General features: G+C 40.9%; 1 protein-coding gene across 1 annotated transcript in view; it reads left to right on the top strand.

Moving 5' to 3' along the window:
- LOC106591046 (sodium/hydrogen exchanger 9B2) overlaps positions 1 to 16,126 on the top strand; it is an 80,216-nt gene that overhangs the window by 56,378 nt on the left and 7,712 nt on the right. Inside the window, exon 8 of the mRNA XM_082977296.1 lies at positions 10,058 to 10,207. Within this exon, the coding sequence (XP_082833422.1) occupies positions 10,058 to 10,207 (150 nt within the window). The remainder of the gene's footprint in view (positions 1 to 10,057; positions 10,208 to 16,126) is intronic.

Here is a 16,126-nt window from a genome sequence, read left to right as displayed (position 1 = left end):
CCTATAGCTGGTAGAGCCAGTCTCAGTGGTAGACCTATAGCTATAGAGCCAGTCTCAGTGGTAGACCTATAGCTGGTAGAGCCAGTCTCAGTGGTAGACCTATAGCTGGTAGAGCCAGTCTCAGTGGTAGACCTATAGCTGGTAGAGCCAGTCTCAGTGGTAGACCTATAGCTATAGAGCCAGTCTCAGTGGTAGACCTATAGCTGGTAGAGCCAGTCTCAGTGGTAGACCTATAGCTGGTAGAGCCAGTCTCAGTGGTAGACCTATAGCTATAGAGCCAGTCTCAGTGGTAGACCTATAGCTATAGAGCCAGTCTCAGTGGTAGACCTATAGCTGGTAGAGCCAGTCTCAGTGGTAGACCTATAGCTGGTAGAGCCAGTCTCAGTGGTAGACCTATAGCTGGTAGAGCCAGTCTCAGTGGTAGACCTATAGCTATAGAGCCAGTCTCAGTGGTAGACCTATAGCTATAGAGCCAGTCTCAGTGGTAGACCTATAGCTATAGAGCCAGTCTCAGTGGTAGACCTATAGCTATAGAGCCAGTCTCAGTGGTAGACCTATAGCTATAGAGCCAGTCTCAGTGGTAAACCTATAGCTGGTAGAGCCAGTCTCAGTGGTAGACCTATAGCTGGTAGAGCCAGTCTCAGTGGTAGACCTATAGCTATAGAGCCAGTCTCAGTGGTAGACCTATAGCTATAGAGCCAGTCTCAGTGGTAGACCTATAGCTGGTAGAGCCAGTCTCAGTGGTAGACCTATAGCTATAGAGCCAGTCTCAGTGGTAGACCTATAGCTATAGAGCCAGTCTCAGTGGTAGACCTATAGCTGGTAGAGCCAGTCTCAGTGGTAGACCTATAGCTGGTAGAGCCAGTCTCAGTGGTAGACCTATAGCTATAGAGCCAGTCTCAGTGGTAGACCTATAGCTATAGAGCCAGTCTCAGTGGTAGACCTATAGCTATAGAGCCAGTCTCAGTGGTAGACCTATAGCTGGTAGAGCCAGTCTCAGTGGTAGACCTATAGCTATAGAGCCAGTCTCAGTGGTAGACCTATAGCTATAGAGCCAGTCTCAGTGGTAGACCTATAGCTGGTAGAGCCAGTCTCAGTGGTAGACCTATAGCTATAGAGCCAGTCTCAGTGGTAGACCTATAGCTATAGAGCCAGTCTCAGTGGTAGACCTATAGCTATAGAGCCAGTCTCAGTGGTAGACCTATAGCTATAGAGCCAGTCTCAGTGGTAGACCTATAGCTATAGAGCCAGTCTCAGTGGTAGACCTATAGCTATAGAGCCAGTCTCAGTGGTAGACCTATAGCTATAGAGCCAGTCTCAGTGGTAGACCTATAGCTATAGAGCCAGTCTCAGTGGTAGACCTATAGCTATAGAGCCAGTCTCAGTGGTAGACCTATAGCTATAGAGCCAGTCTCAGTGGTAGACCTATAGCTATAGAGCCAGTCTCAGTGGTAGACCTATAGCTATAGAGCCAGTCTCAGTGGTAGACCTATAGCTATAGAGCCAGTCTCAGTGGTAGACCTATAGCTATAGAGCCAGTCTCAGTGGTAGACCTATAGCTGGTAGAGCCAGTCTCAGTGGTAGACCTATAGCTATAGAGCCAGTCTCAGTGGTAGACCTATAGCGGGTAGAGCTAGTCTCAGTGGTAGACCTATAGCTATAGAGCCAGTCTCAGTGGTAGACCTATAGCTGGTAGAGCCAGTCTCAGTGGTAGACCTATAGCTATAGAGCCAGTCTCAGTGGTAGACCTATAGCTATAGAGCCAGTCTCTGTGGTAGACCTATAGCTATAGAGCCAGTCTCAGTGGTAGACCTATAGCTGGTAGAGCCAGTCTCAGTGGTAGACCTATAGCTATAGAGCCAGTCTCAGTGGTAGACATATAGCTGGTAGAGCCAGTCTCAGTGGTAGACCTATAGCTGGTAGAGCAAGTCTCAGTGGTAGACCTATAGCTGGTAGAGCCAGTCTCAGTGGTAGACCTATAGCTATAGAGCCAGTCTCAGTGGTAGACCTATAGCTATAGAGCCATTCTCAGTGGTAGACCTATAGCTGGTAGAGCCAGTCTCAGTGGTAGACCTATAGCTGGTAGAGCCAGTCTCAGTGGTAGACCTATAGCTATAGAGCCAGTCTCAGTGGTAGACCTATAGCTGGTAGAGCCAGTCTCAGTGGTAGACCTATAGCTGGTAGAGCCAGTCTCAGTGGTAGACCTATAGCTATAGAGCCAGTCTCAGTGGTAGACCTATAGCTATAGAGCCAGTCTCAGTGGTAGACCTATAGCTATAGAGCCAGTCTCAGTGGTAGACCTATAGCTATAGAGCCAGTCTCAGTGGTAGACCTATAGCTATAGAGCCAGTCTCAGTGGTAGACCTATAGCTGGTAGAGCCAGTCTCAGTGGTAGACCTATAGCTGGTAGAGCCAGTCTCAGTGGTAGACCTATAGCTATAGAGCCAGTCTCAGTGGTAGACCTATAGCTATAGAGCCAGTCTCAGTGGTAGACCTATAGCTGGTAGAGCCAGTCTCAGTGGTAGACCTATAGCTATAGAGCCAGTCTCAGTGGTAGACCTATAGCTATAGAGCCAGTCTCAGTGGTAGACCTATAGCTGGTAGAGCCAGTCTCAGTGGTAGACCTATAGCTGGTAGAGCCAGTCTCAGTGGTAGACCTATAGCTGGTAGAGCCAGTCTCAGTGGTAGACCTATAGCTATAGAGCCAGTCTCAGTGGTAGACCTATAGCTATAGAGCCAGTCTCAGTGGTAGACCTATAGCTGGTAGAGCCAGTCTCAGTGGTAGACCTATAGCTATAGAGCCAGTCTCAGTGGTAGACCTATAGCTATAGAGCCAGTCTCAGTGGTAGACCTATAGCTATAGAGCCAGTCTCAGTGGTAGACCTATAGCTGGTAGAGCCAGTCTCAGTGGTAGACCTATAGCTATAGAGCCAGTCTCAGTGGTAGACCTATAGCTATAGAGCCAGTCTCAGTGGTAGACCTATAGCTGGTAGAGCCAGTCTCAGTGGTAGACCTATAGCTAGGTAGAGCCAGTCTCAGTGGTAGACCTATAGCTGGATAGAGCCAGTCTCCAGTGGTAGACCTATAGCTGGTAGAGCCAGTCTCAGTGGTAGACCTATAGCTGGATAGAGCCAGTCTCAGTGGTAGACCTATAGCTATAGAGCCAGTCTCAGTGGTAGACCTATAGCTATAGAGCCAGTCTCAGTGGTAGACCTATAGCTATAGAGCCAGTCTCAGTGGTAGACCTATAGCTGGTAGAGCCAGTCTCAGTGGTAGACCTATAGCTATAGAGCCAGTCTCAGTGGTAGACCTATAGCTGGTAGAGCCAGTCTCCGTGGTAGACCTATAGCTGGTAGAGCCAGTCTCAGTGGTAGACCTATAGCTGGTAGAGCCAGTCTCAGTGGTAGACCTATAGCTATAGAGCCAGTCTCAGTGGTAGACCTATAGCTGGTAGAGCCAGTCTCAGTGGTAGACCTATAGCTGGTAGAACAAGGTATTGTGCTAATTTGACATTTCAATTTAGAATTTGGTAACATTGAAGTCTGTGATTAAATGTAATATGTTTTTCCAATAATTAGTGCAAGTATTTTGATTAGAGATTTCTATTTGTTTTTTAAATAAAAAAATTATAGCAAAATGGCTGAATTTAACTGGTGCTTTTGGGCACTAATAGGTCTCTCTGTGTTGAGGTCCATCAAAAAGCCTTTGTTAAATAATATTCTGGATCACAGTATGTTAGGTGAGTCCAGAATTTGGTGGCTATTTACCAAGGGGGAATATTCCAAGTACTGCCCTACAGTCTAGGTTTGGGGGCATTTGTCTTCACACCTAGAATACTTTTTTTTCTTCTAGGTGTAAAATGGTGCTTTTTATCCCATGATGTACACTCACTGGACAGTTTATTAGGTACACAAAAGTAGTACAGGTTTGAACCCCCCCCCTTTGCCTCCAGAACAGCTTGAATTCTTTGGCGCGTGGATTCTAGAAGGTGTCGGGAACGTTCCACAGGGATGTTGGTCCATGCTGACACGAAGGGATAATGCAGTTGCTACAGATTGGACGGTGGTACATTAGCTATTGGCTTTGATCACCATCAATGTTTAGACCTGCCGTGGCGTTCAATCGTTGCTCAACTGGTATCAAGGGACCTAATGTGTGCCGTGGAAAACACCAGGCAGGATGGGTAGATGGACTCATGCCATAAAAATCCTAGACACCGTACGTGCGTGAAAAGCCCAGGATAATGTTCAGTGGTAATGGATGTGGCTCGCCTAGCACCGACCGATTATTCCACGGCTCAGTCACCTCGTTTTGTCCATTCTAACGTTCCATAGAACAGTAGCTGAATGTCTCGATGCCTGTCTGCCTGCTATGTATAGCAAGCCACGGCCACGTGACTCACTGTCTGTAGGAGCGATCCATTTTTCGTGAACGGGGGTACACATTCTTGTGTGTACCAAGAATGTGTACCTAATAAACTGGCTAGGAGGTTGTCACGCTTGTCGTTGGAAATGGAGGACCAAAACGCAGCAGGTTTGCTCATCTTCCTCTTTTAATAAATACAAAATGAACACCAAAATAACAAAGAACGAACAATCGACAAAAAACTGTCTGGTAAGGCACAAAACAATCCCCCACACACACAAACACACCCTAATATATGGGACTCTCAATCAAAGGCAGATAGACAACACCTGCCTTCAATTGAGAGTCCCAACCCCAATTAACCAAACATAGAAACACACACACTAGACTAACCATAGAATTAACTAAACATAAACCAAAACCCCGGAATACTTAAATCAAACACCCTTTACACAAACACACCACCCCGAACCACATAAAACAAATACCCTCTGCCACGTCCTGACCAAACTACAATACTAATTAACCTTTATACTGGCCAGGACGTGACAGAGGTGTATATTTGAAATTCCCTGCCATTTAAGAAGGTTTTTGGAGTTGTCAGAGTCAAATAATTTAAGACAATTTGTGATTGATGGGTTCAATTTCTACAGGATCTTAGGGGCCAGCACAGAAATGTTTTTTTTTAAATGAATTGTATGAAATGTATGCATTCACTACTGTAAGTCGCTCTGGATAAGAGCGTCTGCTAAAATGACTAAAATGGAAATGTAGTTGCGAAATATGATCTGATCTGCGTACATTATCTGTAAAGCTGTGTTTACACAGGCAGACCAATTCAGATTTTTTTTTGTTTGTTGGACCAATCAGATCAGCTCTGGGGAGAAAAAAAAAGGTCTCGATGTGAACAGACCTGATGTGATTGGTCGAATAGAAATGAAAAATACCACAGCCTTAAGAGACTTTACGGCAAACCGCCACCGATGAGTTTATCGTCTGACCTGAAGAATGTACGGATGGTTTGGTTGGTGTGTTAAGAAGGTTGTTTCTGTAGAGGTTTGGTGAAATGGTATTTACTTTCCTAAGATCTAAACTTTATCTGAAGAGATTATTACTTTGTGTTTTTTTTCCTTCATGTTCTAGCAGGCTTTGTTGTAGCTCCTGTTCTGTTGGGGAGATTATACAAAAACACAATACAAAACACTGAGAACACAGGCTCTTTCCATCCCTTACTGATGTTCACTTGTTAAATCCACTTCAATCAGTGTAGATGAAGGTGGAGGAGACGGGTTAAAGAAGGAATTTTAAAGCTTTGAGACAACTGAGACGTGGATTGTGTTTGTGTGCCATTCAGAGGGTGAACGGGAAAGACAAAAGATTGAAGAGTCTTTGAACGGGGGTATGGTAGTAGGTGCCAGGTGCTCCGGTTTGTGTCAAGAACTGCAACGCTGCTGGGTTTTTCACGCTCGACAGTTTCCTGTGTGTACCAAGAATGGTCCACCACCCAAAGGACATCCAGCCAACTTGACACAACTGTGGGAAGCATTGGAGTCAACATGGACCAGCATCCCTGGAGTCAACATGGGGCCAGCATCCCTGGAGTCAACATGGGCCAGCATCCCTGGAGTCAACATGGGCCAGCTTCCCTGGAGTCAACATGGGCCAGCATCCCTGGAGTCAACATGGGCCAGCAACCCTGGTGTCAACATGGGCCAGCATCCCTGGAGTCAACATGGACCAGCATCCCTGGAGTCAACATGGGCCAGCATCCCTAGAGTCAACATGGGCCAGCATCCCTGGAGTCAACATGGGCCAGCATCCCTGGAGTCAACATGGACCAGCATGCCTGGAGTCAACATGGGCCAGCATCCCTGGAGTCAACATGGACCAGCATGCCTGGAGTCAACATGGGCCAGCATCCCTGTGGAACGATTTCAACACCTTGTAGAGTCCATGACCCGATGAATTGAAGCTGTTCTGAGGTGCAACTCAATATTAGGAAGTTGTTCTCAGTGTAAAATAAACTATATTTCTTTGTCTTCTGGTCCAAGATATTTGTTGACATTCAAATTAATTATATTAATTTATGAATTAATCAAATTAATAATATCATAGGCCTTGCCTGCTATACCGCTTTAAAGGAGCTTTAATAACATACCTTCATGCCATGAACATTAGGAACACCTTCTTAATATTGACTTGCCCTTTTGAACAGCCCCCCCCCCCCCCTCCAAAAGAACAGCAGCGATGACTCAAACCTGGCACCTACTACCATACGCTAACGGACTTACCACTCAGCCTCAGGCCTCACATCATCTATGGGCCTCATGAGATGGGCCCGATACATAGATAATTACAGAATCAAAATATATCTGTTTAAGCTAGAGATATCTGGGAGGTTTCTCATGGAAACAAATATTAGCTTTTTGGTTTTAATTTAAGGTTAGGGTGAGGCATGAGCTTAGCAGTGTTTCTTGTCCATTTATATTTGGTTGGGATGGAGGGTAGAGTTTATTACTGGTTTTAAGCATAGGGATATGGGTTTATTACTGGTTTTAAACATAGGGATGGGGTTTATTACTGGTTTTAAACATAGGGATGGGGGTTTATTACTGGTTTTAAACATAGGGATGGGGTTTATTACTGGTTTTAAACATAGGGATGGGGTTTATTACTGGTTTTAAACATAGGGATGGGGGTTTATTACTGGTTTTAAACATAGGGATGGGGTTTATTACTGGTTTTAAACATAGGGATGGGGTTTATTACTGGTTTTAAACATAGGGATGGGGTTTATTACTGGTTTTAAACATAGGGATGGGGTTTATTACTGGTTTTAAACATAGGGATGGGGTTTATTACTGGTTTTAAACATAGGGATGGGGTTTATTACTGGTTTTAAACATAGGGATGGGGTTTATTACTGGTTTTAAACATAGGGATGGGGTTTATTACTGGTTTTAAACATAGGGATGGGGTTTATTACTGGTTTTAAACATAGGGATGGGGTTTATTACTGGTTTTAAACATAGGGATGGGGTTTATTACTGGTTTTAAACATAGGGATGGGGTTTATTACTGGTTTTAAACATAGGGATGGGGTTTATTACTGGTTTTAAACATAGGGATGGGGTTTATTACTGGTTTTAAACATAGGGATGGGGGTTTATTACTGGTTTTAAACATAGGGATGGGGTTTATTACTGGTTTTAAACATAGGGATGGGGTTTATTACTGGTTTTAAACATAGGGATGGGGGTTTATTACTGGTTTTAAACATAGGGATGGGGTTTATTACTGGTTTTAAACATAGGGATGGGGGTTTATTACTGGTTTTAAACATAGGGATGGGGTTTATTACTGGTTTTAAACATAGGGATGGGGTTTATTACTGGTTTTAAACATAGGGATGGGGGTTTATTACTGGTTTTAAACATAGGGATGGGGTTTATTACTGGTTTTAAACATAGGGATGGGGTTTATTACTGGTTTTAAACATAGGGATGGGGGTTTATTACTGGTTTTAAACATAGGGATGGGGTTTATTACTGGTTTTAAACATTGGGATGGGGTTTATTACTGGTTTTAAACATAGGGATGGGGGTTTATTACTGGTTTTAAACATTGGGATGGGGTTTATTACTGGTTTTAAACATAGGGATGGGGTTTATTACTGGTTTTAAACATTGGGATGGGGTTTATTACTGGTTTTAAACATAGGGATGGGGTTTATTACTGGTTTTAAACATAGGGATGGGGGTTTATTACTGGTTTTAAACATAGGGATGGGGGGAGTTTATTACTGGTTTTAAACATAGGGATGGGGTTTATTACTGGTTTTAAACATAGGGATGGGGTTTATTACTGGTTTTAAATATAGGGATGGGGTTTATTACTGGTTTTAAACATAGTGATGGGGTTTATTACTGGTTTTAAACATAGGGATGGGGTTTATTACTGGTTTTAAACATAGGGATGGGGTTTATTACTGGTTTTAAACATAGGGATGGGGTTTATTACTGGTTTTAAACATAGGATGGGGTTATTACTGGTTTTAAAACATAGGGATGGGGTTTATTACTGGTTTTAAACATAGGGATGGGGTTTATTACTGGTTTTAAATCATAGGGATGGGGTTTATTACTGGTTTTAAACATAGGGATGGGGTTTATTACTGGTTTTAAACATAGGGATGGGGGTTTATTACTGGTTTTAAACATAGGGATGGGGTTTATTACTGGTTTTAAACATAGGGATGGGGTTTATTACTGGTTTTAAACATAGGGATGGGGTTTATTACTGGTTTTAAACATAGGGATGGGGTTTTATTACTGGTTTTAAACATAGGGATGGGGTTTATTACTGGTTTTAAACATAGGGATGGGGTTTTATTACTGGTTTTAAACATAGGGATGGGGTTTATTACTGGTTTTAAACATAGGGATGGGGTTTATTACTGGTTTTAAACATAGGGATGGGGTTTATTACTGGTTTTAAACATAGGGATGGGGTTTATTACTGGTTTTAAACATAGGGATGGGGTTTATTACTGGTTTTAAACATAGGGATGGGGTTTATTACTGGTTTTAAACATAGGGATGGGGTTTATTACTGGTTTTAAACATAGGGATGGGGTTTATTACTGGTTTTAAACATAGGGATGGGGTTTATTACTGGTTTTAAACATAGGGATGGGGTTTATTACTGGTTTTAAACATAGGGATGGGGTTTATTACTGGTTTTAAACATAGGGATGGGGTTTATTACTGGTTTTAAACATAGGGATGGGGTTTATTACTGGTTTTAAACATAGGGATGGGGTTTATTACTGGTTTTAAACATAGGGATGGGGTTTATTACTGGTTTTAAACATAGGGATGGGGTTATTACTGGTTTAAACATAGGGATAAGGTTTATTACTGGTTTTAAACATAGTGGAGGTTTATCAGATTTCTTTCAGAAACATTGTAATTTGGTCTGACAATCCGAGTTGTGGTTTGATTTTCCTCTGTACTGTTTCCATATCTGTTATGACATATTCTACTATACTGTTTCCAAGTGCAGAGCAATATGTAAACCCTTCGTTCTGCCATTATCATTGTTCTGACCCAGGCTGTTACAGAGCTGGAGTACTTGCTTCCCACTGTTGTTGACAAAAATTGCCTCTCTCTCTCTCCATCCCCCATCTCTCCCTCTTTCTCTCCCTCCTCTCCCCCTCTCTCTCTCTCTCTTTTTCTCTCTTTTTCTCTCCCTCCTCTCTCTTTCTCTCCCTCCTCTCTCTCTCTCTCTCCCTCTTTCTCTCCCTCTCTCCCTCTCTCTCTCTTTTTCTCTCCCTCCTTTCCTTCTCTCTCCCCCTCCCTCTCCTCTCTCTCTCTCTCTCTCTCTCTCTCTTTTTCTCTCCCTCCTCTCTTTTTCTCTCCCTCCTCTCCCCCTCTCTCTCCTCCTCTCTCTGTCTCCTCTCTCTCTGTCTCCCTCCTCTCTCTGTCTCCTCTCTCTCTCTCTGTCTCCCTCCTCTCCCCCTCCCCCTCCTCCTCTCTCTGTCTCCTCTCTCTCCTTTCCCTCTCTCTCCCTCCTCTCCCCCTCTCTCTCCCCTCCTCTCTCTGTCTCCTCTCTCTCCCTCCTCTCCCTCTCTCTCCCCCTCCTCTCCCCCTTTCCCTCCTCCTCTCTCTGTCTCCTCTCTCTCTGACTCTAGGAGGATGTGGTATTGAGGAGGAGTGCGATGTTACTGGGTCTGTCTGTGTTTGCTGTGTTTGGAAGTCGAGTGGTTGGTTTCCCGGGAGCTGGAGGACTCTGCACTCTGGTCATGGCCTTCCTAGCTGCGCTGGGCTGGGGGACAGAGAAGGTTAGTGTGTTTATAAAGTATTTATTTAGAGAAGGTGTGTTTATAAAGCATCTATCTTGGTCTTAACTGACTTGCCAAGTTAAATGAAGGTTCAATCTATGTCGACACCCCTTCAAAGGAGTGGATTCGGCTATTTCAGCCACACCCGTTGCTGACAGCTGTATAAAATCGAGCACACAGCCATGCAATCTCCATAGACAAACATTGGCAGTAGAATGGGCCTTACTGAAGAGATCAGTGACTTTCAACGTGGCACCGTCATAGGATGCCACTTTTCCAACAAGTCAGTTTGTCAAATTTCTTCCCTGCTAGAGCTGCCCCACGGTCAACTGTAAGAGCTTTTATTGTGAAGTGGAAACGTCTAGGAGCAACAACGGCTCAGCCGCGAAGTGGTAGGCCACACAAACTCAACTATAAAACTACAGCTGTAATTTCATTATGTCATCCTATATAACCGCAGCAGTAATGTCATTATGTCATCCTATATAACTACAGCTGTAATGTCATTATGTCATCCTATATAACTACAGCTGTAATGTCATTATGTCATCCTATATAACTACAGCTGTAATGTCATTATGTCATCCTATATAACTACAGCTATAATGTCATTATGTCATCCTATATAACTACAGCTGTAATGCCATTATGTCATCCTATATAACTACAGCTGTAATGTCATCCTATATAACTACAGCTGTAATGTCATTATGTCATCCTATATAACTACAGCTGTAATGTCATCCTATATAACTACAGCTGTAATGTCATCCTATATAACTACAGCTGTAATGTCATCCTATATAACTACAGCTGTAATGTCATTATGTCATCCTATATAACTACAGCTGTAATGTCATTATGTCATCCTATATAACTACAGCTGTAATGTCATTATGTCATCCTATATAACTACAGCTGTAATGGCATTATGTCATCATATATAACTACAGCTGTTATGTCATTACGTCATCCTATATAACTACAGCTGTAATGTCATTATGTCATCCGATATAACTACAGCTATAATGTCATTATGTCATCCTATATAACTACAGCTGTAATGTCATTATGTCATCCTATATAACTACAGCTGTAATGTCATTATGTCATCCTATATAACTACAGCTGTTATGTCATTATGTCATCCTATATAACTACAGCTGTAATGTCATCCTATATAACTACAGCAGTAATGTCATTATGTCATCCTATATAACTACAGCTGTAATGTCATAATGTCATCCTATATAACTACAGCTGTTATGTCATTATGTCATCCTATATAACTACAGCTGTAATGTCATTATGTCATCCTATATATCTACAGCAGTATTGTCATTATGTCATCCTATATAACTACAGCTGTAATGCCATTATGTCATCCTATATAACTACAGCTGTAATGTCATCCTATATAACTACAGCTGTAATGTCATCCTATATAACTACAGCTGTAATGTCATTATGTCATCCTATATAACTACAGCTGTAATGTCATTATGTCATCCTACATAACTACAGCTGTAATGTCATTATGTCATCCTATATAACTACAGCTGTAATGTCATTATGTCATCCTATATAACTACAGCTGTAATGTCATCCTATATAACTACAGCTGTAATGTCATTATGTCATCCTATATAACTACAGCTGTAATGTCATTATGTCATCCTATATAACTACAGCTGTAATGTCATGATGTCATCCTATATAACTACAGCTATAATGTCATTATGTCATCCTATATAACTACAGCAGTAATGTAATTATTTCATCCTTTATAACTACAGCTGTAACGTCATTATGTCATCCTATATAACTACAGCAGTAATGTAATTATTTCATCCTTTATAACTACAGCTGTAATGTCATTATGTCATCCTATATAACTACAGCGGTAATGTCATCCTATATAACTACAGCTGTAATGTCATTATGTCATCCTATATAACTACAGCTGTAATGTCATCCTATATAACTTCAGCTGTAATGTCATTATGTCATCCTATATAGCTACAGCTGTAATTTCATTATGTCATCCTATATAACTACAGCTGTAATGTCATTATGTCATCCTATATAACTACAGCTGTAATGTCATTATGTCATCCTATATAACTACAGCTGTAATGTCATCCTATATAACTACAGCTGTAATGTCATTATGTCATCCTATATAACTACAGCTGTAATGTCATTATGTCATCCTATATAACTACAGCAGTAATGTCATTATGTCATCCTATATAACCACAGCTGTAATGTCATAATGTCATCCTATATAACTACAGCTGTTATGTCATTATGTCATCCTATATAACTACAGCAGTAATGTCATTATGTCATCCTATATAACTACAGCTGTTATGTCATTATGTCATCCTATATAACTACAGCAGTAATGTCATTATGTCATCCTATATAACTACAGCTGTTATGTCATTATGTCATCCTATATAACTACAGCAGTAATGTCATTATGTCATCCTATATAACTACAGCAGTAATGTCATTATGTCATCCTATATAACTACAGCTGTTATGTCATTATGTCATCCTATATAACTACAGCTGTTATGTCATTATGTCATCCTATATAACTACAGCTGTAATGTCATTATGTCATCCTATATAACTACAGCTGTTATGTCATTATGTCATCCTATATAACTACAGCTGTTATGTCATTACGTCATCCTATATAACTACAGCTGTAATGTCATTATGTCATCCTATATAACTACAGCTGTTATGTCATTATGTCATCCTATATAACTACAGCTGTTATGTCATTATGTCATCCTATATAACTACAGCAGTAATGTCATTATGTCATCCTATATAACTACAGCTGTAATGTCATCCTATATAACTACAGCTGTAATGTCATCCTATATAACTACAGCTGTTATGTCATTATGTCATCCTATATAACTACAGCAGTAATGTCATTATGTCATCCTATATAACTACAGCTGTTATGTCATTATGTCATCCTATATAACTACAGCTGTTATGTCATTATGTCATCCTATATAACTACAGCTGTTATGTCATTATGTCATCCTATATAACTACAGCTGTTATGTCATTATGTCATCCTATATAACTACAGCTGTAATGCCATTATGTCATCCTATATAACTACAGCTGTAATGTCATCCTATATAACTACAGCTGTTATGTCATTATGTCATCCTATATAACTACAGCTGTTATGTCATTATGTCATCCTATATAACTACAGCTGTTATGTCATTATGTCATCCTATATAACTACAGCTGTAATGTCATTATGTCATCCTATATAACTACAGCTGTAATGTCATTATGTCATCCTATATAACTACAGCTGTTATGTCATTATGTCATCCTATATAACTACAGCTGTTATGTCATTATGTCATCCGATATAACTACAGCTGTTATGTCATTATGTCATCCTATATAACTACAGCTGTTATGTCATTATGTCATCCTATATCTTTATATTTTGGACTAATTCTAATATTTTTATATTTCTTTTCTTTAGATTTATGGGGATATGTGTTCATTGTTTTGGATCGTTAGGTATTACTATTAGATAGTACTGTACTGCTGTTGGAGCTATAAACACAAGCATTAGGTATTACTGTACTGTTGGAGCTATAAACACAAGCATTAGTTATTACTGTACTGTTGGAGCTAGAAACACCAGCATTATATATTTCTGTACTGTTGGAGCTAGAAACACCAGCATTATATATTACTGTACTGTTGGAGCTAGAAACACCAGCATTAGGTATTACTGTTGGAGCTAGAAACACCAGCATTAGGTATTACTGTACTGTTGGAGCTAGAAACACCAGCATTACATATTACTGTACTGTTGGAGCTAGAAACACAAGCATTAGGTATTACTGTTGGAGCTAGAAACACCAGCATTAGGTATTACTGTTGGAGCTAGAAACACAAGCATTAGGTATTACTGTACTGTTGGAGCTAGAAACACCAGCATTAGATATTACTGTTGGAGCTAGAAACACCAGCATTAGGTATTACTGTACTGTTGGAGCTAGAAACACCAGCATTAGGTATTACTGTTGGAGCTAGAAACACCAGCATTAGGTATTACTGTTGGAGCTAGAAACACCAGCATTAGATATTACTGTACTGTTGGAGCTAGAAACACCAGCATTAGGTATTACTGTTGGAGCTAGAAACACCAGCATTAGGTATTACTGTACTGTTGGAGCTAGAAACACAAGCATTAGGTATTACTGCACTGTTGGAGCTAGAAACACAGCATTATGTATTACTGTACTGTTGGAGCTAGAAACACCAGCATTAGGTATTACTGTACTGTTGGAGCTAGAAACACCAGCATTAGATATTACTGTACTGTTGGAGCTAGAAACACAAGCATGAGGTATTACTGTACTGTTGGAGCTAGAAACACCAGCATTACATATTACTGTACTGTTGGAGCTAGAAACACAAGCATTAGGTATTACTGTACTGTTGGAGCTAGAAACACAAGCATTAGGTATTACTGTTGGAGCTAGAAACACCAGCATTAGGTATTACTGTACTGTTGGAGCTAGAAACACCAGCATTAGATATTACTGTACTGTTGGAGCTAGAAACACAAGCATTAGGTATTACTGTACTGTTGGAGCTAGAAACACAAGCATTAGGTATTACTGTACTGTTGGAGCTAGAAACACAAGCATTAGGTATTACTGTACTGTTGGAGCTAGAAACACCAGCATTAGATATTACTGTACTGTTGGAGCTAGAAACACCAGCATTAGGTATTACTGTTGGAGCTAGAAACACAAGCATTAGATATTACTGTACTGTTGGAGCTAGAAACACAAGTATTAGGTATTACTGTACTGTTGGAGCTAGAAACACAAGCATTAGGTATTACTGTTGGAGCTAGAAACACAAGCATTAGGTATTACTGTTGGAGCTAGAAACACAAGCATTAGGTATTACTGTACTGTTGGAGCTAGAAACACAAGCATTAGGTATTACTGTACTGTTGGAGCTAGAAACACAAGCATTAGGTATTACTGTTGGAGCTAGAAACACCAGCATTAGGTATTACTGTTGGAGCTAGAAACACCAGCATTAGGTATTACTGTTGGAGCTAGAAACACCAGCATTAGGTATTACTGTTGGAGCTAGAAACACCAGCATTAGGTATTACTGTACTGTTGGAGCTAGAAACACCAGCATTAGGTATTACTGTACTGTTGGAGCTAGAAACACAAGCATTAGGTATTACTGTTGGAGCTAGAAACACCAGCATTAGGTATTACTGTACTGTTGGAGCTAGAAACACCAGCATTAGGTATTACTGTACTGTTGGAGCTAGAAACACCAGCATTAGGTATTACTGTACTGTTGGAGCTAGAAACACCAGCATTAGGTATTACTGTACTGTTGGAGCTAGAAACACCAGCATTAGGTATTACTGTTGGAGCTAGAAACACCAGCATTAGGTATTACTGTACTGTTGGAGCTAGAAACACCAGCATTAGGTATTACTGTTGGAGCTAGAAACACCAGCATTAGGTATTACTGTTGGAGCTAGAAACACCAGCATTAGGTATTACTGTTGGAGCTAGAAACACCAGCATTAGGTATTACTGTTGGAGCTAGAAACACCAGCATTAGGTATTACTGTTGGAGCTAGAAACACCAGCATTAGGTATTACTGTACTGTTGGAGCTAGAAACACAAGCATTAGGTATTACTGTACTGTTGGAGCTAGAAACACCAGCATTAGGTATTACTGTACTGTTGGAGCTAGAAACACCAGCATTAGGTATTACTGTTGGAGCTAGAAACACCAGCATTAGGTATTACTGTTGGAGCTAGAAACACCAGCATTAGGTATTACTGTTGGAGCTAGAAACACCAGCA

This window comes from Salmo salar, chromosome 07 (assembly GCF_965601325.2).
Source record: "Salmo salar chromosome 07, fSalSal1, whole genome shotgun sequence".
NCBI classification, from domain to species: domain Eukaryota; kingdom Metazoa; phylum Chordata; class Actinopteri; order Salmoniformes; family Salmonidae; genus Salmo; species Salmo salar.
This window is presented reverse-complemented; position numbering and strand designations above follow the sequence as displayed.